We start from the raw sequence: 24,050 nt of genomic DNA on the forward strand, positions 1-24,050 counted from the left end.
CTGCGAATCTGATTGCATTTTGTGGTCGGCCGGCCCTCCACCATGTGGTCTGGAAAAAAAAACGGCCCTCCATGCCCGCGAAGTTGGACAGCACACTGCTAAGGTCTTGTATATTTTGCCCCACCCATGACCACGCTCACATGCTGTTGTGATCGTCCTCTTTTTTGGAAATCAAAATATGGTCACCCTAGTGTAATTAGATCGGGACCGGTGGCGGGGAATGGAGGATCGTAGGAGGATGGCATGGGACATGACAGCTGCAGGGGGCTGATAGATTCCCAGGTGTTTTTTTTTTTTACAACCACCAAAGAACTCCTTTAAAAGTTTCCATTAGCTTTAATATTAATTTGTTTTTAACAACTTCAAATGCATTCAATGCAGAATACATGTTTGGGTATGGCATAATGTATAATACAGTACAATATTAGTATACATGCATGTATTTTTTAATATATAGAGCTAGTAGTGTTTTCTGTATAGCATAAACTGGACTGGCAAGGTTTGTCAGCAGAAGAGCTCATCCTGGCAGCTGCAGGTCACATGATCACTTCCTCATCCTCACTTCCTTGTAAACAAATCATTGTAACATGAAGGAGAGGAAGGACTCACGATAATGTCACTTCCGGTGCGACGTACAAGCAGCCAGTCAGACAGTAGCTGGGGGATGTTGTGTGGACAGCAGTGGAGTAAATGGTTGGATGGATGGAGCTCTGTGAGGCAATTCAATATGGATACGAGCTGAAGAAGAATCAGTAGCAAGTAAAAAGTTCATTTAGTTTACACAATATATACACGCAGCTGTGAGCAGCTTCTGTAGTATTTCCAAGTTTCTTTTCTTCCTGTTCTAAAACCTGAGCAGCCATATTCTGCTCCTCATTATTCCAGTGCCGAGCTGCTTAGCATAGCTCTCTTCCCCTCTGCCTGGGGAATGTCCTGTATGCTCGGTGTGAGCTGCATGCAAACTAGGTCATATTACAGCGACACAACACACTGGAAGAAGCTGCATAGCAGAGAAAACAGATTCTGGCCTTACAGATTTATTTAAGGTAAGAGACAAATCCTTGTTTGCAAACTGTATATCATTTACAAAGCTTTAGATTGTAAGCCTTTGGCAGCCCCCCCCCCCCCCCCCCTTCCTCTTTAGTGTGTCGTCCTTAATCTTGCAACCCCAGCTGTATGACACCCTTCTCATGGACTAACTCAGAGTTGAATTGCTAGGTCTCTGTGAAATCACATAATTATGCATCTTTATACCCTGTTTGCATGTATAACCTTGTGCTATGTTGTATAACCATTTGCTACCTTTCTGTCTGTCGCTAGTGATGGGCTCATGGGTAGAAAAGTATCTGAATCCAATTGCCTCAAGTGTGTGCATGGGGGACAGGGGGTTGATTACCCAGATGTCCAGGCGCTTCTATGCGTATCAAACAGTCACACGTGTCCAATGGGAAGCGTTCCACGACTCAGTACCGTGCATTTCCTCCTTCCGTCCTATCCGTGAGCCCATCACTATCTGTCACCCCTTTTTTACATTGTATGTAACCGTATTTATTGTCCAGCGCTGCGTAATATGTTGGCGCTTTTTAAATACAATAAATAATAATACATTTTTTTTTTTTAATAACCAGATAAAGCTATTATTCTGCTTTGACGTTTGTTTTTGCTGCTTGTTTGCTTAGATGTTATTCATGGTAGGCTGGTGACAAATTGTTACAGAACCAGTCCATCATATGTATTGTGGCAGTCTTAGCAGAGCTAGTAGGTTCTCATACGCATATCAATTTTCTCTGGTAGATTTTATAACTGTGATCAACATTGCCATCTGATCATCATTTTGATCACTTTCTGGCCTAAATCAAAATGACTGATCACTCCGGACAAAAAGATTTAACTCAAAAGGGGGTGAAGCAGGTGCCTGGCAGTAGATTAGTGGCCCAGCGCCAGACTATCCCTCAAAGTCTCCCCCCCCCCCCCACCTAAAACAGTGATTCTATAGGCCCCTGCAGAGTGTTGGCAGTAAAGCCCGCTCACCTGTCCTCCTGTGCACTCTTCCTGTGTCCTTATTCCATCCCTGCTGGAATGCTTTCTTTCTGTGACCTGGCAGGGTGTACATAACCTGGCTTATGTTCATGCTGCTGAGTCACAGGAGAACAGGTGGCCATCAGGGCGCCACCGGCGCGTTTCCTCCTGTGTTCTGTCTCCATCCACGCCGGGGGCCTGTTCCCATTGACATGATGGCATGTACATTATGTGACTACATACATGCTGCCAGGTCCAAGGCGAACAGGAGGCCAGCGGGGTTGGAGGCAACACAGGAAGTACAAATGGGACAGGTGAGCGCCAAATACATTCCACAGGGGCCCTGTGGGAGCAGTAGATTAGGGTATTGCACAGCTGTCAGTAAATTGGGGATGACCTGGGAGGATGGGCAGTTGTCCCTGTGGGAGAAATGTATTACTGCTAGTGTGTGGCAATACTAGTTCCCTTTCTTATCAGAATTTGAACAGAGAGGGATCTATAGTAGCACTAAAAAGTATGTGAACCCTCTGGAATTATATGGATTTTTGCACAAATCGGTTATAAAATGTGATCTAATCTTCATCTAAGTCACAACATTAGACAATCGCAATCTGCTTAAACTAATACCACACAAATAATTCAATGTTTCCATATTTTTATTGAACACACCATGTAAACATTCACAGTGCAGGTGGAAACAGTATGTGAACCCCTAGACTAATGACCTCTCCAAGAGCTAATTGGAGTGAGGTGTCAGCCAGCTAGAGTTCAATCAATGAGATACGATTAGTATATAGAGTATTAACAGGGGCTCTACAGAAATGGTAAAACAATGGTACAACAATGTCTCTTATTCCTAAAATTAGTCCCCAAAGTCCACATGAACTTCCTTCCAGAATCCTTGGGTATAAATAAAACTTCCACAGTCCTCCTGTAATAAATAGTGGAGGAGCGCACATTTGAAGTTTTTTTTTTGTTTTTAATGAGATAAGATTGGAGGTATTGGTTACAGCTGCCCTGCCCTATATAACATACACCAGCTTTGGGTTTGCTTTTCCCAAGAAGCATTGCCTGCTGTGAATGATGCCTCGCACAAAAGAGCTCTCAGGGCTGGTGCACACCAGAGCGGTTCTGGAGCGTTTTTAAAACCGCTTGCAGGGGGAAAACCGCTTGGCTAATGAAAGTAAATGGGATGGTGCACACCAGAGCGGTTCGTTTTTTCCCACAAACACAAACTTGGGGGCTGCAGCATTTTTTAGATTTCTGAGGCGTTTCTGCCTCAATGTTAAAGTATAGGAAAGTGGAAAACAGCTCTGAAAAACGCTAGATCAGATCGGTTTTCCAGGTGTTATTGTTACAGAAGCTGTTTAGTAATAGCTTTACTGTAACAATATTTGTAATCTGCTACACAAAAACGCTCCAAAAAACACTAGGCATGTTTAGAAAAACTCTCTCCACATGCCTAGAATCGCTCTGAAATCTGCTTTAATTAAGAATTTTTGACTTGCATAAAGCTGGAAAAGGTTATAAAAGTATCTCCAAAAGCCTTGCTGTTCACCAGTCCACGGTAAGACAAATTGTCTATAAATGGAGAAAGTTCAGCACTGCTGCTACTCTCCCTAGGAGTGGCTGTCCTGTAAAGATGACTGCAAGAGCACAGTGCAGAATGCTCATTGAGGTGAAGAAGAATCCTAGAGTGCCGGCTAAAGACTTACAAAAGTCTCTGGCATATGCTAACATCCATGTTAGCGAATTGATGATACATAAAATACTAAACAAGAATGGAGTGCATGGGAGGATACCACAGAGGAAGCCACTGCTGTCCCCCCCAAAAAAAAAAACATTGCTGCACGTTTAAAGTTTGCAAAAGAGCACCTGGATGTTCCACAGCAGTACTGGCAAAATATTCTGTGGACAGATGAAACAACAGTTGAGTTGTTTGAAAGAAACACACAACACTATGTGAGGAGAAAACAAGGCCCAGCTCACCAACATCAAAAACTCATCCCAACTGTGTATGGTAGTGGGGACATCATGGTTTGGGGCCTCTTTGCTGCGTCAGTGCCTGGACGGATTGCTATCATTGAAGTAAAAATGAATTCCCAAGTTTATGAAGACATTTTGCAGGAGACCTAAAAGGGGCACTATGGCGAAAAATTGTAAAATTGAAAATACGTGCAAACTTAGACAAATAAGAAGTACGTTTTTTCCAGAGTAAAATGAGCCATAAATTACTTTTCTCCTATGTTGCTGTCACTTACAGTAGGTAGTAGAAATCTGACAGAAATGACAGGTTTTGGACTAGTCCATCTCTTCATAGGGGATTCTCAGCAAGGCTTTTATTCTTTATAAAGTTATTCCCTAAAAAGGATTTAAACAATGATGCTGGCCAGCTTCCCTGCTTGCTAAACAGTTATTTGGCAGTTGGACAGAGCAACTGCCATTCGCTAAGTGCTTTTGAAAATAAATAAATCCCTGAGAATCCCCTATGAAGAGATGGACTAGTCCAAAACCTGACGCTTCTGTCAGATTTCTACTACCTACTGTAAGTGACAGCAACATAGGAGAAAAGTAATTTATGGCTCATTTTACTCTGGAAAAAAGGAACTTCTTATTTGTATATGTTTGCACATATTTTTAATTTTACCATTTTTCGCCATAGTGCCCCTTTAAGGTCATCTGTCCACCAGCTGAAGCTCAGCAGAAGATGGGTGTTGCAACTGGACAACGACCCAAAGAATTGAAGTAAATCAACAACAGAATGACTTAAACAGAAGAAAATATGCCTTCTGGAGTGGCCCAGTCAGAGTCCTGACCTCAACCCAATTGAGATTCTATGTCATGACCTCAAGAAAGCGATTTACACAAGACATCCCAAGAATAATGCTGAATTTGAAACAGTTCTGTAAAGAAGAATGGTCAAAAATGACTACTGACCGTTGTGCACGTCTGATCTAATTATTTGTGTGGTATTAGTATAAAGAGACACTGAAGTCTCTTTTTTTTTTTTTTTTTTTTCCTTTCAGTTCACTCTTCTTTATCTGCTTGATCCAAGCAGAATCTCCACATTCCTGCAAAAAAAAAAAAACAACCTATTTATGCCCCTGAAATTTACAGGCAAAATCCTACGACTTTCCAGGTGCCATGAAGGGGCAGCAGGAGGCAGAGCTGTGTGCAGTAGCTCTGCCTCTTGCTTTGTCAATCACCGCCTCTCCCAGTCCCTCTGCTCATTCAGCACTCAATTATTCCTCCCCCTGATGTGCGCCCCGTGCCTAAGATACTTCTCTAGTGTGACTCTAGAGACTAGCTTGCAGTGTGCGTGGCTATGCGTCCAGGCAGGCGCATAACATTTACAAAAATTAGCCAGGCTGAAGCCGCAAACCCGGAAACAGGAACAAGGGTCACGGACATTTTATCCAGGAAGTCCTGGATTTTTTAAACTGAAATAAAATGAAAACTAAGGGGCTGTGAGCGGTGGTAATGGGGCGAACTGCATCCTAACAGTAAATGCTTTGCAGAAATGTACTTTTTTTTTACATCTAATTTTAATTCGGACTCTCTTTAAGCAGACTGTGAGTGTCTATTGTTGTGACTTAGATGAACATCAGATCACATTTTATGACCAACTTGTGCAGGAATCCATATAATTTCAAAGGGTTCACATACTTTTTACTGCTACTGTATCTGTCCTTTGAATCTGGTGGCCATCTGTCAGTGTATGCTTCCTTGCTCCCAACCCCCTTCCCCCCCCCCCCCCCCCTTCGCTCTTGGTACACCAAATCAACTCATCAGTTTTGAGTAATTTTCAGGTGGATGCTTTACGCTCAGCCCTGCACGGCTCTAGAACAAAATGTAAAAGCACCCATAGTCCTGTACACAGCAGTGATGAACAATGAGATGGTAATAATTCCAGCTTGCATGGAAATTTAAAGCAAATTCAGGACAATCAAATATGTTTCTGTCCAATTAGATTGGCCCAATTATTAGCCACTTTAAATCTGCTTGCATGCCAAAAATATTTGCATCTCATCAACTGTCGACTGAGGGCAGTAACTGCTCAGAAAATATTGCATGCGGAGGTTTCCTTTCCTTCCTCTGTGCCGCTCTGGTACTGCTGACATGCATACTGGCAAGGCGCTTTTCACTAAAGCAGTACAGATAGTGTTTTTAGGGTTGTTAACACGGCCAAGCCTTTAAAAACCAACCACTAGGCTTAAAGGGAACCTTAACAAAGTTTCACTTACCTGGGGCTTCCCGAAGCCCGCTGCAGCCGTCCTGTGCCCTCGCTGGTTCACGAGGGTCCTCCGATCCCTGACGCAGATTAGTTTCGTTTTCGCCCCGGCAACGCAAATTGCAGGCGCAGTACATCTTTATTTTACAGGGTTAAGGTTCTCTTTAATGTGTCTTTTGGGTTTTGTACAAGGCCTCTTTCCCACGGGCGGCTGAGCTGCTTGTTTGTTTGGCAGTTCATGCACGTGTCACGTTTGACGTGGTGGCATTACCAGGGGGTAAAAAGTCTCATGTTGCATCTGAGTTCAGCAACCACTGTGCTCAGATGCAACTCCATGGGGACCAGCTGTGTACCGTCCCATGCCATGTGCTAGCAAGTAGCGGCTGGGCAACAGGAGAAGTTGACGGGTGGTGAATTATTTGCCTTTAGCCGCCTGTGGAATAGAGGGTAGTGATAGCTTGTAGTTTTTTGTTTGTGTTTATATTATGCAAGAGTATAATCCAGGGCTGTGGAGTCGGTCCAAAAATCCCCCGACTCCGACTCCTCAGTTTAGGATTCCACCGACTCCGACTCCTCGACTCCGACTCCTCTAATTTGCATATTACAATTTTGTTGATTAAAAGTATGTAACATGAAATTCATCTCTTAACTGCCAACGCTTAGGAATTTTACAAGACTAATGAAGTGAGAAGGATATGTAGACTACTATATTTATTCCCTTTAGACTAAAACTAGTCCTTGGTAAGAGTACTTGTAAAAGGTACAAACCGGAACAAAGAACATCTATCAGGCCCTAGGCAATGTAAGTGTGGGTACATGTAAGAATGATGTACAGGTACTCTGCAGGGGAATGAGGAGATTGTAAACAGACAACACCTGTGTTCCATGTGCACAGCATTCTTAGTGGATTCCCTGCAGCTCTGTGGGGAGTGCATATGTAGAGTATAGTACTACTGTGTAACAAAGTAAACCTGAGACAGATGAAATTAAAGTTTTATACATATCTGGGGCTTCCTCCAGCCGCCTTCAGGATAATCAGTCCCTTGTTGTCCTCCTCCACCACCTGGATCTTCTGCTATGAGTCCAGGTACTTGAGCCAGTCAGGCGTAGTGCACATGCACACACTCCGCCGCCAGGAGCATACTACACCTGTGCAGCACTATTGCGCAGGTGCAGAATGTTCCTGGCTGTGGGAGCGGCATGCGGCCGGACAGCGCTGACTGGCTGAATTACCAGGACTCATAGCAGAAGATCCAGGTGGTGGAGGTGGACAGCGAGGGACTGATTAGCCTGAAGGGGGCTGGAGGAAGCCCCAGGTATGTATAAAACTTTACTTTTCATCCGTCTCAGGTACCCTTTAATTTGTAGTCACCAAACCAAATTTTAACAACATATCAAATTATTTGATTTCATCATCAAAGGGGGTGCATACATTTGCATAAATCAGCATCAATGCAGAATTATTTGCATCTCATTGACCATCTCTATTAGAGACATAGCTACACATCAGGCTTTATTCTTACAGCATAGATGTTATTTAGTATATATAACAGATTCCTGTGTACACATCATATATACAGTCACAATCAGATGTGTATATCTGACCTTAAAAATACGGGGACTGCTTTATTGAAGCAGCACAAGTAACTCATTTTGATTGGTTTATTTCATTTTTGTGGACTAAGCACAGCTATTACTGTATATATACTGTATATATACATTATTTTTAATGACTATTTTCTGAGAAATAGAACATTTTATCATATTTTCTATTTTAATTACAGTTACAAATTCATTAGGAGTCGGAGTCGGTGCATTTTTTCCCGACTCCGACTCCAGGCACCCAAAATTGCCCGACTCCGACTCCACAGCCCTGGTATAATCAGAAGTCTTTCATAATTAGGCGGTTTGAATTTATTCCTGAAAACATCAGTTGGGGTCAGTTCACAGTAAGTAACAGTCAACAGGGTACGTTGTTCCATCTGATACAGACGCTTTCTACTCATTTGTGAGCACCTTCAGTAGACCACCAAATTGGGTGTTCTGCATCCAGTAAGCTACCTGCGCCGACTGGTCTACCGTAGTGTGGACCGATGCTTACAGTTTACTAACTGCATAAATTAAGCAAATGAATTGCCTCTCATTACCTTGCTTTCCTGCTATTTGGATAAATTGTCATCACCTAATTTCTCTCTTGATTTTCAGGTGACATTGACATGAGCCATGCTGCATATGCTGTGACAGGTCATACATGGTAGATCGCCTGTGCTACTGAACCAAAAATGTGTGAAGAAACAGGAGTGCTTCACTTTAAGCTCGATAATCATGGAGACTCTATGCTTGGAAGAATGAATGCCCTGCGAGAGCAGAACAAGTTTTGTGATGTTACTGTATATATTGATGATGTTGAAGTCCCAGGACACAAAGTGGTGTTTGCAGCTGGCTCTCCTTACTTGAGGGACCAATTTTTGCTGAGTGACTCGCAAGAAGTCCACATCTCAATACTGCAGAACTCCCAGGCTGGAAAACAGCTGCTCTTGTCCTGTTACACTGGTGTCCTCGAGTTCCCAGAAATGGAGCTTGTGAACTATCTGACGGCAGCCAGCTTTTTGCAGATGAGTCATGTGGTAGAAAGGTGCACACAGGCTTTATGGAAGTTCATTAAACCCCAGCAAGCTGCAGTAAAGGAAAGTGATGAGGAGGAGGCCAAACCTGCACCAGAGGTTGTGGAGCCAGATGAGGAAACTGAAGATTCCATTCAACCAGATTCTCCAGTGGACTCCAACTCAGAAGATAGCATGGACAATGATGACATCCAGATTGTCAAAATTGAGTCCATTGGGGACGTTTCCAGCAATAAGGGTAAGGTGAGCCAAAGTCCCTTTCTGTCCTCTGATCAGACGGCTGTACACTCACTGGAGCCCCAGCACTCTCTTATCAACTCCACAGTAGAGAACAGAAGTGGGGACACAGATGGCAACACTATACACAGCTATGCTGTCTCTGATAACAGCAGTGACAACATGGCGCCATCTGTCAAAGAACTGTACGGGCCTAGTAATAGGATCTTGGACAAGACTCTGCAGTGGCATCACCAGTGTCCAAAGTGCACTCGAGTATTTCGCCATCTGGAGAATTATGCCAACCATTTAAAAATGCACAAGCTCTTCATGTGTTTACTGTGTGGAAAGACATTTACCCAGAAGGGCAACCTGCACAGGCACATGCGTGTTCACGCTGGCATCAAACCTTTCCAGTGCAAAATATGTGGCAAAACATTCTCTCAGAAGTGCTCTCTACAGGACCATCTGAACCTGCACAGCGGAGATAAACCTCATAAATGTAACTACTGCGATATGGTGTTCGCTCACAAACCAGTACTGAGAAAACATCTTAAACAGCTTCATGGCAAAAACAGTTTTGACAATGCCCATGAGCGGAGCACGCAGGATGTTGGCCTGGACTATGAATCCTTTGCCAGTACCCACGATGGCAATTAAATGATTACGCAAAGTCTTCACAAATGAGATTGTGATAGAGAAACCTAAAAGAGGTATAGTTTAATCTCCATTTACGCAGATCAGCACAGTTTGTATATGCATTTAACCTCCATGGCAGTATGATTATTTCCAGATTTCAGGGTCTGAACGCGGCGCAATTTTTACATGCTTTCAGACCCTAAAACCGGGAAACAATCATGCCGCTAGAAAGCCTGCAGCAGCCCCGACACTTACTCACCTCCCTGGGATCCAGCGCTGCTGTTCTCCCTCTGACCTCCGGGCGCTGTACCCCTATAGTGAGATTGCCGGCTGTTGTCATGACGACAGGTGGCGATCTCACCAGGGGGATGCAGAGGCTCCCAGGACAGGAAGAAGAATGGCTGCCGGCGTTTGGATCCCTGGGGAGGTGAGTTGCTGCGTGCTATGCCCTGCATTAACCTCACAATGGTCACCACGAGTCTGGCTCGGGGTTACCGCTCTGAGCGGGACAGTATATCTGCTGTAACCCCAGTGTAAGACAAATTGACTTTTTTTTTCTCATTCCGTAAAGATGGATATGCTGATTTCCTCATATTCATTGCATTAGATTCATATAAAAGTTCTCTGTCCTTTCATCTTCATATTCAGATACTGTCAGGTGACCATCTGGCAAAAGAATGTTTAAAACCTCCCTTTCTGTACCCAAATGCCACACATCAAGACAAGAAATAGAGCGCACTGAGAGAGAACCAGTTGCCAGCAACTTTCTAAGGGGAGATTACTCCAGGCATCCCTGCATTTCCTATAACTGGTTCTCTGACTGCGCTCTATATCTTGTCTTTATCCTAGATTTCATGGCCACTGAGGTGGATTTTTAAAGAGCAGTTCCATTACACAAGCTCACTGCTCGCTCCTTCTAGCTATAGAAGTATCTCCCTATACTATTGCACATCAGTGTGTGATGCTGAAGGTACTTTCTATCGCAGTGTACGATTAAAGATTGCCAATGAGATGCTAATAATTATGACACACAGGGTGGAATGAGGCCCCCAAGATATGATAAAATTGAGTAAAAAAACAATAAAAGGAAAAAAACTACCTTACCTCAATGAAGACAAGTTGTTTATAAATAACAATGTTATTGAATACACTGGCAAAGCATTTCGTGGGTACTAGTCTACTTCCTCAGGCCGACTAATGTGCCAAAGGAAAATCTTAGCCAAAAAAAAGCCTCTCACAGAGACCTATGATGTTAGTGTCTGCATCCTTGATTGTGAATCATTGCCTCCTAATATTCAGTAAAATTTCCATTATTCGACCAACATCAACAGGGATTGGCTGATGCTGGATAAGTGTAGTTTTTGGTTGCTTGAGAGTCAATGTTATAAATAGGCCTAGCAAAAAAAAACAGTACAATACCCACACTGTATATTTACCATAAACTCTGTATTCATGTTGAAATACAGGAATTAAAAACAAATTATGACGAAGGACAGACTTTGTGTATCGCTGTATAAAGAAGTGTACAATTAGCTTAGTGCCAGTGCCGTAGCTGAAAATTATGATGCCCTATAGCAAAACTTTCATGGAGTCATAAGATGGAGGCATTCTTGAGCAATACCACATGCCCATACCCCATGGATATGAGTTAATTGGGCAATTTTACATTCTCATGCCCTCTACACTACACATAGTTCATGGGCAAAATAATCGGGTGGAGGAACACAAGAAAGTTAAAGTGAACCTGAACTCTTGCACAGGACAGAAGGAAAACAGAGAAATGCACCCTGTACGTATTTAGAGAGTTTATCCTGTCTAATTCCCCTTCATTTATGTCTAATCACAAGGTGTAATTTGATTGCTCCCCGTGTCACCTGACTGCCATGGCCGATAAGCTCATTTGAAAGCACAGGCTGTTAACAATATGCCTGCTTCCATGAATCAGGAAGTAGAAAGAGTGCAGATTTATTTTAGGATTTGTATCAGCTGTAACAAAGAAATGTTTTTGTTTAAATGTTATTATGCTGTTGCTTATGTCTTAGAGCAGAGAGGACTTCTGGGTTCAGGTCCGCTTTAATGGTGAATACATAAAGTGTCACCTGGTCCCCCTCTGCTCCAGGGCTGCTGCTTATTGCTGTATGGCTATTGCTACACCCTTGCTTTGTGCATCCTGCAAAGACAGGTTTTTTTTGTGATGGTTGAGACCTCTGGTTGACTGAGTTCTGGATTAAGGGGGTTTTATTGTTCTGAACTCTATGGCTGAGTTTCCACATACATTTTACATTTTGCATGCATTTTTCCATATGCACATTTTTACGTTATTATATGCACATTTACGCATGCATCTAACATAATTGACAATCATCATAATTGACAACTGTTAATGGGCACATTTAGGGCAGTCAGTTCCAGTTTAGGCTTATCTCTCACTCTAGAGAGAGGGCAAGTTCTGACCTGCTCATCACACTAATATCCATTGCGTATCCAGAAAAATAGGATTGCAACAATGATGGAAAGTTGCAACATACAATTTTCATGCAAAGCAACACATACAGGGGGAGATTTATCAACGCATTACCAACAGTTTTTTCTTCTTAATCTTAATCTGTTCTAACCAGCAGGGAGAACAGTTCTGCATGATAATAAGAACCTTCTTAAATCCTAGGTAATAGTGGCAGTTTAGCATACATTTCTAGAGCTGCACTACATTTAAGAGAAGTGCAAATCCATCCCTGAACTGGTGCAGATTAAGAAGTGCTTGATAGCAGTTCTACAGGTGTAGAACTGCAGGCTAGACATGATTTGTGAGGTGCTCCTCCCCCCTGCTGAATTCCTCCTCAGAGCCTGCTGCTCTCAATACAGCAGGTGTGTTGGTTACCTCAGCAACAGCAATTCCCCTCACACACTGCACTGTCTGAGAGACCTTCCTAGCTCCTCCTATTATACAACAGTTTTAGAAGAAATCAGCACTATCTATTGATTTCTTAAGATGCCTGAGACAGTTCTGCATGGATTTCTAAAAACCTACAAATATTTTGTCTCAGACATTCTTGATATATCTGGCCCACAGTGCAACATACAGTCCATAGACTTATGCTTGGCCTGCTCCTAAAATCAGGCATGTTGCCTAGTAACGCTGCAAGCCGTGTGTCATCCCGACAGAATGCATCACTCAGCATCACAAACATGCAATTGGCCAAAGGAATAGAATTGCATTGTATTTCCTTTTAAACAGTATCATTTGCCTAGCAGTCCTGCTGATCTCTCTGGCTGCAGTAGTGTCTGAATCACAAACCTGAAACATGCATGTGGCTAATCTTGTCAGACTTTTGTTAGAGCTCCTGATCTGCATGCTTATTCAAGGTTTATGGCTAAAAGTATTAGAGGCAGAGGATCAGTGGGAAAGCCAGGCAATTGGTATTACTTTAAAAAAATAAAATATGGCAGCCTCCATATCCCTCTCCCTTCGGTTGCAGGAGAACCGAGGCGCCAGTAGAATAAATAGTACATCAAATTCTTAAAAGTAGGAGAGGCAGTGGTGGACTTACCTACTCCCAAGGATGCCAAATACACGTGGTGACGTGTTAAACAAAGGAATTTTTTTCAAATACTCCACATAAAACCAAGGCTGTGGAGTCGGAGTCGGGGCAATTTTGGGCACCCGGAGTCGTAGTCGTGGTTTCATAAACTGAGGAGTCTTGAGTCGGGTGATTTTTGTACAAAGTCCACAACCCAGTTAAGTATTAGACTAAGGAGTCGGAGTCGAGGCCATTTTGGTTATCCGGAGTCCGAGTCGTGGTTTCATAAACTAAGGAGTCGGAGTTGGAAGATTTTTGTACCAACTCCACAGCCCTGCATAAAACTTGCAACCTGTTTCGCAGGCGTGACCCGCTTCATCAGGCAATAAAAAGGGAGCAAACAACTGTTAGCATCCAGGTCCGTGTAAAGCATCTCTCCCTTCAGTTGTCCTTTGAGGCCTCTTGCACAGTGCGTCACATTGTACTCCTCCCCGTTGCAAGGGCCATACACGTCTATGGAGACTTGAACACTTCACGTGATGCGACACAGTGCACAGGAAGTATCCAAACCGCCGCAATGCCGATGCAAAGGCTGCAGCGCGTTACTACATGATCACAGCACAAATTATGCAGTAATGCAAGTCAATATGCATCGCAGGCAGTGTGCACATCGGGAGCGTGGTGCGACACAGCATGCATGCGCAGACTGCTGGGTATCCCAGTGACGTGCTTCCAGCCCAGTATGGAGTAAGTCACTAGCTGGGGGGAAATTTGGGAATGGTCAAAGGAGGAATCTGCACACAGACTTCTTGGAACCTTTTAATTGAAGTTTATTATTCAATCACACACACAAGCAATACATCTGACTGATTGGCCATCCATTGTTTTGGGGCCGTTAAGGTCCCCTTTGTCAAGGAATGGGGCAGACAAAACATGTAGCCTGGGGGCAGGCCTATGCATATGACGGTGGTGCAGGGTCATATGAAGCCCTCATATCTGTGGTGCAATGCAGTGCATATCACACAAATCCAGTGTAAAACTGACAGAGCCTTTCATGACTGGCTCTGTCAAAATGATGGAGGATTGGGGGGGGGGCACAGGGTTAAATACTTTCCTGACGTGATCACTACGCCTCCCCTTGGGTTTGGACATGGGTAATTGTTTTTTCAAACTGGCCGATGAGGCTCTGACCACGCCCACCTGTGTGGTCCCAGCCAGCCCCCAGCTCGGCAGCCGCAACCTGTTTGGCCATGCAGGCAGAGGTTTCCAAAGAGCTTCAGCATACTTTGGAAACATGGGCACCACTGCACTGCCGAGAGGGCGGAGCATCACCAATAGAGTATTTAGCCCTAACAACCCCCAATCCAATTACACTTTAACAAGAATGAAATTACCATAGTCCTTAGCAAATTTTCATATAGTGTGGGTTACTGTTGTGTATTGCATTCGAAAGTAGCTAATGAGCTCATTCCCCCCCCCCCCCCCCCCCCCGAAAACGTTTTATTTAGCGATATCTCAAAAGGATGGCTCTTTATCTTATCTGATTTCTCTTATCTCTTTATCTAATTTCCAAAGCTCCTAGAGTTCCTGACAGCTGTTGGCAGGCATATACCATTCAGTGTATTTTAACCTCCTTGCCGGTTATCCTGAGCTGAGCTCGGGGTAACTCGCGCAGGAGGATTGCTCTGGCCCTGCTGGGCCGATTTTTGCAATAGTTTTTTTCCTACACGCAGCTAGCACTTTGCTAGCTGCGTGTGGTACGCGATCGCCGCCGAGCCGAGCCGCCCCCCCCCTAGACCCCTGCGCAGCCTGGCCAATCAGTGCCAGGCAGCGCTGAGGGGTGGATCGGGATTCCCTCTGACGTCATCCCGCCCCGTCGCCATGGCGACAAAGCCCAGCAGGAAATCCCGTTCTGAACGTTATTTCCTGCTTACTCTGATCGCCGGAGGCAATCGGAGTGGGTGGGGGGATGCCGCTGCTCAGCGGCTATCATGTAGCTAGCGCTAGGCTAGCTACATGATTTTAAAAAAAACCCAGTGCTGCGCTGCCCCCTTGCCGCAAGAATTGGACCGGCAAGGGGGTTAAGGGTTCCATAAATTAATTGATTTCCTCAGGTGGGATCATTCGAAGAATATAAGGCTTTCCCCACAATCCTTCAGGGCAAAGGTGAGACGTAGCTCCTCCCAGGAACAGGAACAGACAGCACTTCCCCTATAAAAAAGTCACATGGTTAGTCCACCCTCAGTGCTGTTTGTTCCTGCGTCCAGGCAGGTCGGCATCTCCCCTCTGGGTGAAGCCTGTGTGCTGGGCTGCAGGTGGATCTCTCTGGGTGGCTGAGACTGTGGTACTGAGGCAGTCTGGCCATGCGCCCCAGGCTGGAGCTTTCCTGGGGTTTGCCTACCTTTCTCTCCCGCTTCCAGGGAAAGCAAGAGTGGAAGGCGTGGGTTCCCCTTGGCGGCCTTGCGGCGGAGTGAGCAGGACGGAGGTAAGCCGGCGGCCATGTGCAGCGTGGAGCGCATTGCGGCCATTAGGACGCTTGGCCGCGTCCGGATGCGTGCTTTCCGGCGGGTATGCGGAAGGTAACAATTTGTAGTGCCGGCTCATTACTCTCTCTGCAGCTTCCGGGCCGCCACTCATCCATTCGCGGCAGGCCAGGTATGTTTCAAGGGGAAGCTGCGCGGGCCTGTAGCACTGTTGCTCAGAGAGAGTTTGTCCTGCACTGGATGTGTCAGCTGGAAGCATGTCAGACGCTGAGAGGATTGAGAGCAACCAGGCCGCCCAAAAGGTGAGATAATGGTTTCTCTTTCTGGGCTGATTGTGCTATAGCTGTGAGCAGAGTTACATGCCTTGTTGTGTTGTTAATTATGCCAATACTAAGGCTTCTGCTAAATCTGCTGCTGCTGCGGCTGCAGATAAGCATAGGCATCCTCCTAATGATAAAACATTCCCTTTGTGCAATTTTATGTTGCCCTATGCAAAAACTGTCAGTTGTGCATACAGAGGGTTGTAAGGGAGGAGCCGGGTCACTCTGTTCAGGATACATTGAATCCTTTAGAGAGGTGATTAATGCTTCATTGGAACCAATTAAGTCCTCATTATTAAATGCTAATCCATCCACTTCTCAGGTTGCTGTATTTGGAGTATCTGTGACTGAAGTTGATATTAGTCAGGCTGAGTTTGCAGCTAGTTCTGAGGATTCAGACGCTAGAGAAATAGAATCTGAATCTGTTTCAAAGTTAAAATTCTGTATTGAGGATGTGGTAGCTGTTTTGTCTATTCATAATCAATTATACAAAGCTGAAGGATCCACTTGATTAAAAGGTGGATGTTTATTTGAAAAGGTCTTGGGAGGCTAGTGCGGCTATGTTTAGGCCGGCTTTTACCTCTACATGTGTGGCCACAACTTTGGAGCTGTGGATTAATCAGCTCAAAGCTAACATACTGGCTGGTGCACCTGTTTAGCAATTGTTGAGTTCTATTGCTATTCTCATTTATACTGCTGCATATTTAGCAGATGCCTTCTGCTGAAGCAATTAGGTTTCAGCCAGGTCCATTGCTCTAATGTTTCTCTTAGAGCCTTGTGGCTTAAAATATGGGATGGTAATATCTCATCTAAAACAGGCTGTGTGGTGTCCCTTTTTCAGGTGAATTGTTGTTTGGTCCAGAGCTGGATTCAGCTTTGGAAAGAACATCGAATAAAAATAAAGTTTTGGTTAAGAAACAGAAGACTGTGGTAACAATATTTTTCGTAAGCCAAGGAGTGATCAAAAAGGATGCCTCTAAGGATCAAAGTAAAGGCAGGAGGCGGACTTTTGACAAGTCCAGGAAAGGGGGCTTTAAGTCTAAAGCTCTAGAGACCCAGTCAGAATCCCAAGGGCTCGTGTCAGGCGGTGGGGGGAAGGCTAAGATACTTTCTCTTAGGTGGGCAAAAGTGGCAAAAGATCCATTTATTCGCCAGACAATAATGTTTGGTTTCCAAATAGTTTGCCCTTCCTCCACCATCAAGATTTGTGATCTCAAAGGCCCTAAGAGATCCCACTCTGGTTCCAAAGATTTTGAGCATATTGCAGAACATGCTAAGACAGAATTATTATTATTATTATTGATTTATAAAGCGCCAACATATTCCGTGGAGCTGTACAAAGTAATGGAATTCATCCTGTGCCTGATTCTGAACCTAACAAACCTGAATCGGTTTATGAAAATTTTTTGGATGGAATCACTAAGGGAGTTATTGTTTCCAGAGGCCTTTATGGCATCTCTGGATCTAAGAGATGCATATTGGCATGTGCCGATTCACCAAAAATCACAAGTTTTGCAGTGAGAATAAATGGGATGGTAGAACACTACCAGTTTGTTTGCCTCCTGTTTGGGATCACTTCTGCCCCAAGAATGTTCACAAAAATTCTGAGAGAAGCATTAATTCCGTTAAGGGAACAATCGATTTTAACCATTCCGTATTTAGACGACTTGCTTATTCTAGGAAGTTCAGCAGAACAGCTGAGAAGCCATTTGAATCTGGTATCGGAACATCTCCGATCCCTAGGTTGGATCATCAACCTGGAGAAGTCCTCTCTAATTCCAAGTCAGAGAACTCAGTTTCTTGGCATACTAGTGGATTCAGTAAAACAGATGATTTTTCCTTCCTCCCAAGAGATTCTGAAGATAAGTTTGGCAGTAAAATCATTACAAGGGGAAGACAAAGTTTACCTAAGAACGATTTTGTCAGTGTTTGAGTTAATGTCATCCACGATGGTGGCAGTTCCCTGGGCATTAGCGTATATCAGGAAGATACAGAGGTTCCTCCTAGAAAATTGGGACGGTCGTCCACAAACATTAGATTTCAAAGTCAAAATCCCTCAACTGTGTGTTGTCTCTGCAACAGTGGTTGGAGGAATCCTACCTTGTGAAGGGCAGGCCTTGGAAGGGGCCTGTAGACAACGTAATAACTACGGATGCAAGCGCTTGGGGCTGAGGAGCTCATATAGCTCACAGAGCCTTTCGGGGGAAATGGACAAAATCAGTCTCAAAGGTTATCCAATTGAAAGGAATTAACAGTAGTAAGGCTGGCTTTATTTCAGGTGCAATCGATACGGTTGCAGTCCAATGTTCTGATCCAGTCAAACAACGTTACGGCAGTAGCGTTTATCAACAAACAGAGAGGCACGCGATTCCTGTGGTTGCAGGAGGAAGCTGAGGACATCTTGTCTGGGGCAGAAAAGAATGGGTCATCCTTGAGAGCTGTTCATCTCAAGGGAACACTCAATATAGATGCAGACAAACTGAGCAGAAGCAGGATTCTGTCATCAGAATGGTCTCTAAACAAGGAGGTGTTTTCACAGACACCATAAAACGATGGGGAACACAGTCAATCGATCTGTTTGCAACAGAAGACAATACCCAGATTCAGATTTTTTTCTCTCTCTCAATCCAAGAGATCAAAGCCGGGGGGAGGGGGGGGGGGTGAATGCATTCATTCAAGAGTAGAACTTTCCACTTCTGTATGCATTTCCTCCTCTCAATTTGATTCAGGCGGTCATCAGCAAATGGAGAGGTTGTCAAAATCGGATGATTTTGATAGCTCCTTGGTGACCGAGAAGGAGCTGGTTTTCAGCTCTCAGGAGGTTAGCATCAGAAAACCCTTGGAGACTTCCTTGCAGGCCGGATCTTCTGCTGCAAGGGATCCTGTGGCATCCGCATCCAGGCAGATTGAATCTGTTAGTCTGGATCTTAAATTAGCCTTACTCAAAAAGTTGGGAGTATCTGAGAAGGCAGCCTCTATATTGGTTACTAGCTGTAAGGAAGTTACTAGGAGGATCTATCTGAAATACTGGAAGACTTTCCATCTTTGGTTATCTGGCTCTAAGTTAGATAGCTGGTCAGTCCCAGTAGTCCTGGTTTCTCCAGGACAGTTGGGATAAAAATATTTCTGTGAGTACGCTTAAGGTGCAGATTGCTACCTTATCTGCTTTTTCAGTTATCCCCTTGTCTTCCTCTCCAATACTGAGATTTCGGAAGGCTCTATCTAGGAAACTGCCAGTTTACAAGCCATACGTTTCTCCTTGGGATTTATCGTTAGTATTAGGGGGCTGTCCAAAGGTCCTTTTGAGCCACTAGGGGACAGTTCTTTTAAATTTCTTACATTAAAGACGGTATTTTTAGTAGCCATCACTACAGCCAGAAGGGTTAGTGAGCTGCAGGCCTTGTCTATGAAAAGTCTTTTATTTTCAGGATAGGTTGGTATTACAGACGGATCCAAACTTTTGTCCCAAAGTTAGGTCTAGTTTTCACAGGTCGCAGGATATTATTTTGCCTACCTTCTGTGTGAATCCAAGTTGTGGAAAAGAGAGGATTTTTTCACTCATTAGATGTTAGATGTGTTCTGGAATACTTAAACAGAGCTGCAGATGTCAGGAAGACAGATTCCTTATCTGTTTTATTTCAGGGAAAACTGTAGGTCAGATAGCTTCTAAATCTACTATAGCTAATTGGATTAGGTTAGCTATTATAGAAGCTTTTAGAGTTATGGGAAGTGAGGCTCCTGCCTCATTTAAAGCTCACTTTTCTAGAGCTAGGGCAGCTTCTTGGGCTAATAATGCAGGGGCTTCGCCTGAGCAAATATGTAAAGCAGCAACGTGGTCAAGCTTTTCTACGTTCATCTGTCATTACCGAATTGATGCAATGTCTGCACACGACCAGGCGGTTGGTAGAAACGTTCTCCAAGCGGTGGTCCCACCCTGAGGTTGTATTACTTGTTAATCATCTCACCTTTGCCCTGAAGGATTGTGGGGAAAAAGCAGAGTTAGTACCTGCTAACGATGTTTTCAACAATCCTTCAGGGCAACGATCCCACCCGGGTGTTAATTGTCTGTGTCTGATAGTTGCACGGTTATGGGTTAGTGGAATGTTCACCTGTCGGGTACTTGGCTAAACGCACTGAGGGTGGACTAACCATGTGACTTTTTTATAGGGGAAGTGCTGTCTGTTCCTGTTCCTGGGAGGAGCTACGTCTCACCTTTGCCCTGAAGGATTGTTGAAAACATCGTTAGCAGGTACTAACTCTGCTTTTCCATCTCTTCCAGAGACGCTTGGTTCCCTTATCAACATTTAAAGTAGTGTTGAGTCTATCTAGCCTCATTAACAACTTCAGCCTTCAGTCGTCTTTTACCTTATGCATCTGAGCAATTTTCACCTCCCATACATTCGCCAATAACTTTATCACTAATTATCACAATGAATTGATCGATATTGTTTTTTCCACCACCAGTTTTTTTTTTTTTTTTGTTAAAAATGTTATTTGGGTATTTTTTGGGTGTGGGAGGTAAACCGTTCATTAAATTTATTGCGTCTTTTTGTAATAAAAATGTATGTGCATGCAGTTTTACTATTTGGCCACAGTGATTTTTTTTCTATCCTGTGAACAAGCAGGAACTTCAAAGAGGATGTGATAAAAGTTTTCAGAAAGACTGTGGCCTCTGAAAAGAAGCCGTCGATTTTTCTACCGGCGAGTTAGATAAATGAATGGGAACAATGTTCCCATTCATTGATCTCCGGGCTAACGGGGGCGCGCCGCGTGCGCAGCACCAGCAGCCTTTTGGACGTGAAAGTCACGTCCAAAAGGCTAAAATGGTTAAAGTGGACCTGAACTCTTGCACTGAACACATGGAAAACAGAAATGCACCCTATATGTATTTAAAGAGTTTAGCCTGTGTAATTCCCCCTCATTTGTGTCTAATCACTAGTAATCTGATCTCTCCACTGTGTTACATGACTGCCTATGGCAGATACACCCATTTTAAAGTACAGGCTGTAAACAATATGTCTGCTTCCATTAATCAGGAAGTAGAAACTGTAAAGATGTATTTTAGGATTTGTATCAGCCGTAACAAAGACATGTTTTTGTTTAAAGGTTATTATGCTGTTGTGTATCTTTTAGAGCAGAGAGGATGTTCTGAGTTCAGTTCCGCTTTAAATAGGACATCTTGTCATGTAAGTCTGATATGGAGGGGGGAGTGGGATAAATCCATCTATTAAAGATCAATTTGCTTGCAGCTAGAAAGCAATATCTGCGATATCTGGAACTGACACACGTAGGGTCTCCTCTTGCATAGTGTCCACCTCTTGAGGATCAGTGGTTTATACCCCCTTAGTGACCAGACAATTTTTTTACAATTCAGCACTTTGCCACTTTAACGATTTATTGCTCGGTCATACAACTTAGCACCCAAATGAATTTTACCTCCTTTTCTTGCCACTAATAGAGCTTTCTTTTGGTGGTCTGCTGTGATTTTTTTTTAAATTTGTTTTATTTAACCCTCCCCCCCCCTCCCCCAAATTGGCCCTAGACTATGAGCCATACATAGGCATCAACCTATGTATGGGATGAGGTTATGAGGCGCTAGGAGGGACAATTAAGTGACTAAGCAGTTTCCTGTACAGTGCTGTGCTAGATCACAGCATTGTACAAATGATTTTTTTTTAAAATTTTATTTCAGCCTGCCAGCTCTGATTGCGGCTGGCAGGCTGATGACGGCTCCCTGCTGTATTTATCTGCAGGGAACACGTGGGTGCGCGTTCCCTGCTGATCCCGCCCACCGCACTTTGACGCCAATCAGCATTAAAGAGAATCTGTATTGTTAAAATCGCACAAAAGTAAACATACCAGTGCGTTAGGGGACATCTCCTATTACCCTCTGTCACAATTTCGCCGCTCCCCGCCGCATTAAAAGTGGTTAAAAACAGTTTTAAAACGTTTGTTTATAAACAAACAAAATGGCCACCAAAACAGAAAGTAGGTTGATGTACAGTATGTCCACACATAGAAAATACATCCATACACAAGCAGGCTGTATACACCCTTCCTTTTGAATCTCAAGAGATCATTTGTGTGTTTCTTTCCCCCTGCATCTCTCATGCACTGAAGTTTCAGGCTGCTCTTTTCTTCCTGCAAACAGCTTTGCCCTTGTCTGAATTTCCTCAGTATGTGAAAGCCCAGCCAGCTCAGAGGACGATTTATCCAGCTTGTAAAAGATAAGAGAGCAGAGAGAAGCTGCACTAATCTAAATATCACACAGGCAGTGTGCACAGAGGGGCCTGAAAGGGGGAGTTCATAGCAGAACCACAACACTGAAGAACTTGGCAGCCTTCCAGACACAGGCCGACAAGTCTGACAGGGGAAAGATACATTGATTTATTACAGAGACTGTGATAGCAGAAAGTGCTACAGTAAGCTAGAACACATTAGAATAGCTTTTGGAACTTGTAGGATGATAAAAAACAGGATGCAATTTTTGTTACGGAGTCTCTTTAAGGGGTCCCCAGAGAGCCACTCTCCCACCGCCCATCGGCGTTAGGCAGTCGGGAGAGGGTTAAAGATATACAACAGAGGTGTTCGGGGTATGGTCTTCCTGCATAGCTTTTTCAAGAATGAGCTCATTTTGAAGATGTTTGAGCTGTATTGTAGTGATGCATTATATTGTAAAATCTGGTGATATAAAAGGGGTGTTCAAAAAGTTCACACTCAGTACTCACTAAAATATTAACTAAGCAACCACAACATTTAAACCACTGATAGCTAAAGTGAATAGCATTGATTATTTGTTGTAGTAGCACCTGTCAGGGTTAGCTATATTCTGCCGTATTTGTGTCTTCTTCAAGGTAGTATGTTGGAAGCAGGAGGTATGGTGCATTCCAAAATAACTTTAAGCTGGTGTTGACTAGTTTTGAGCAGGCAGGTCTTGTGGGGTGTTTTTTGGTATGCAGTAGTTTAATCACCCCTAAACCAAACCAAAAAGTTACAAACCACATATAGCGGTTTGTATTCTTATCTGCGAAGGTGTCCATTTTCACCTGGGTCCCCCTGATTTGCATCATTCCCAGCCAGTGGATCTTCTGACTAGATCCTAGTTATCCAGCTCTATGAACGAGCTCCTGTGAGCTGTGCATGCACGGAACAAGCGTTCATGCACAATCACTTGTTTCCAGTGGGCATGCACGGAAGAGTACTGTGCATGCCCAGTTCAGATGCTTACTCTACAGTCTACACCAACGAGTGCACTTTTGGTCCAGCATTGTGACACTGAACTGAGTTAATACGGGAACCTACCACTCCAGAGATACCTGTAGGTAGGAATACAAACCACAATATCCCTACCAAGAAGAATTGAAAGAAAGACAGCCAATGATTTGGCGGCAGGGTCATGGGGGTCCAAACCTCACTGATGTATGTCCAGAGCTAAGATTGGCTCATCTGCTTTAATCCCATGAAAGATCGACTCTAGCTCCAACTGATGAGAAAAAAGAATATCAGTACACACAGCGTATCAGAGCTTGTTAGGTGTGGGGTGTGTAGCTGCAGATCAGTCGTGGTGACAATGCTGACCCCTGCACATTGCCAAATGTGTCTACATTGAATACATGAGCATAAGAACAATGGCATGAAGCAGTGGAACATGCTGATCTACAGAACCAGCAAATATTTTTCTTCTGCCTTACATTTGGTAAAATATTAATCTAATCCTGTCATTAGAGAGATGGAGGCAACGTGTGCTTGTTTTTTTGTAAGGGTTTCTTATCTAGGGCTATTGACAGTGGTATGTTCTCTGACTCCCATGGATCTGCTGGGCACTTGTCGCAGGCCACACGTTCTCTCACCTGAGTGTGGGACAACTGCTTTCTAGATGTTACATAATGTAGATTTTTGCTGCCCAGTAACCACATCGTGTGTTAGCTACTGACTTGTGGCTACAAACGGTGCCATTTGTTGCATTACAACTGGATGGCGCTTGTTCTGTATTGCTTATC

The 24,050-nt window shown here is 43.9% G+C and overlaps 1 protein-coding gene across 1 annotated transcript; it reads left to right on the top strand.

The window, feature by feature from the left end:
- The first annotated feature begins 637 nt into the window (after nucleotides 1-637).
- Nucleotides 638-9,766, top strand: ZBTB26 (zinc finger and BTB domain containing 26). The gene is made up of 2 exons (XM_068248156.1): nucleotides 638-1,046; nucleotides 8,456-9,766. The coding sequence occupies exon 2, from the start codon at nucleotides 8,533-8,535 to the stop codon at nucleotides 9,748-9,750; it is 1,218 nt and encodes a 405-aa protein (XP_068104257.1). The 5' UTR covers nucleotides 638-1,046; nucleotides 8,456-8,532; the 3' UTR covers nucleotides 9,751-9,766.
- Nucleotides 9,767-24,050: the final 14,284 nt, after the last annotated feature.

This window comes from Hyperolius riggenbachi, chromosome 8 (assembly GCF_040937935.1).
Source record: "Hyperolius riggenbachi isolate aHypRig1 chromosome 8, aHypRig1.pri, whole genome shotgun sequence".
Classification (NCBI taxonomy): Eukaryota; Metazoa; Chordata; class Amphibia; order Anura; family Hyperoliidae; genus Hyperolius; species Hyperolius riggenbachi.

Bases quoted from the DNA above. Each gene is read 5' to 3' on its own strand.
- ZBTB26 (XM_068248156.1), top strand. From the start codon at position 8,533: ATGTGTGAAGAAACAGGAGTGCTTCACTTTAAGCTCGATAATCATGGA.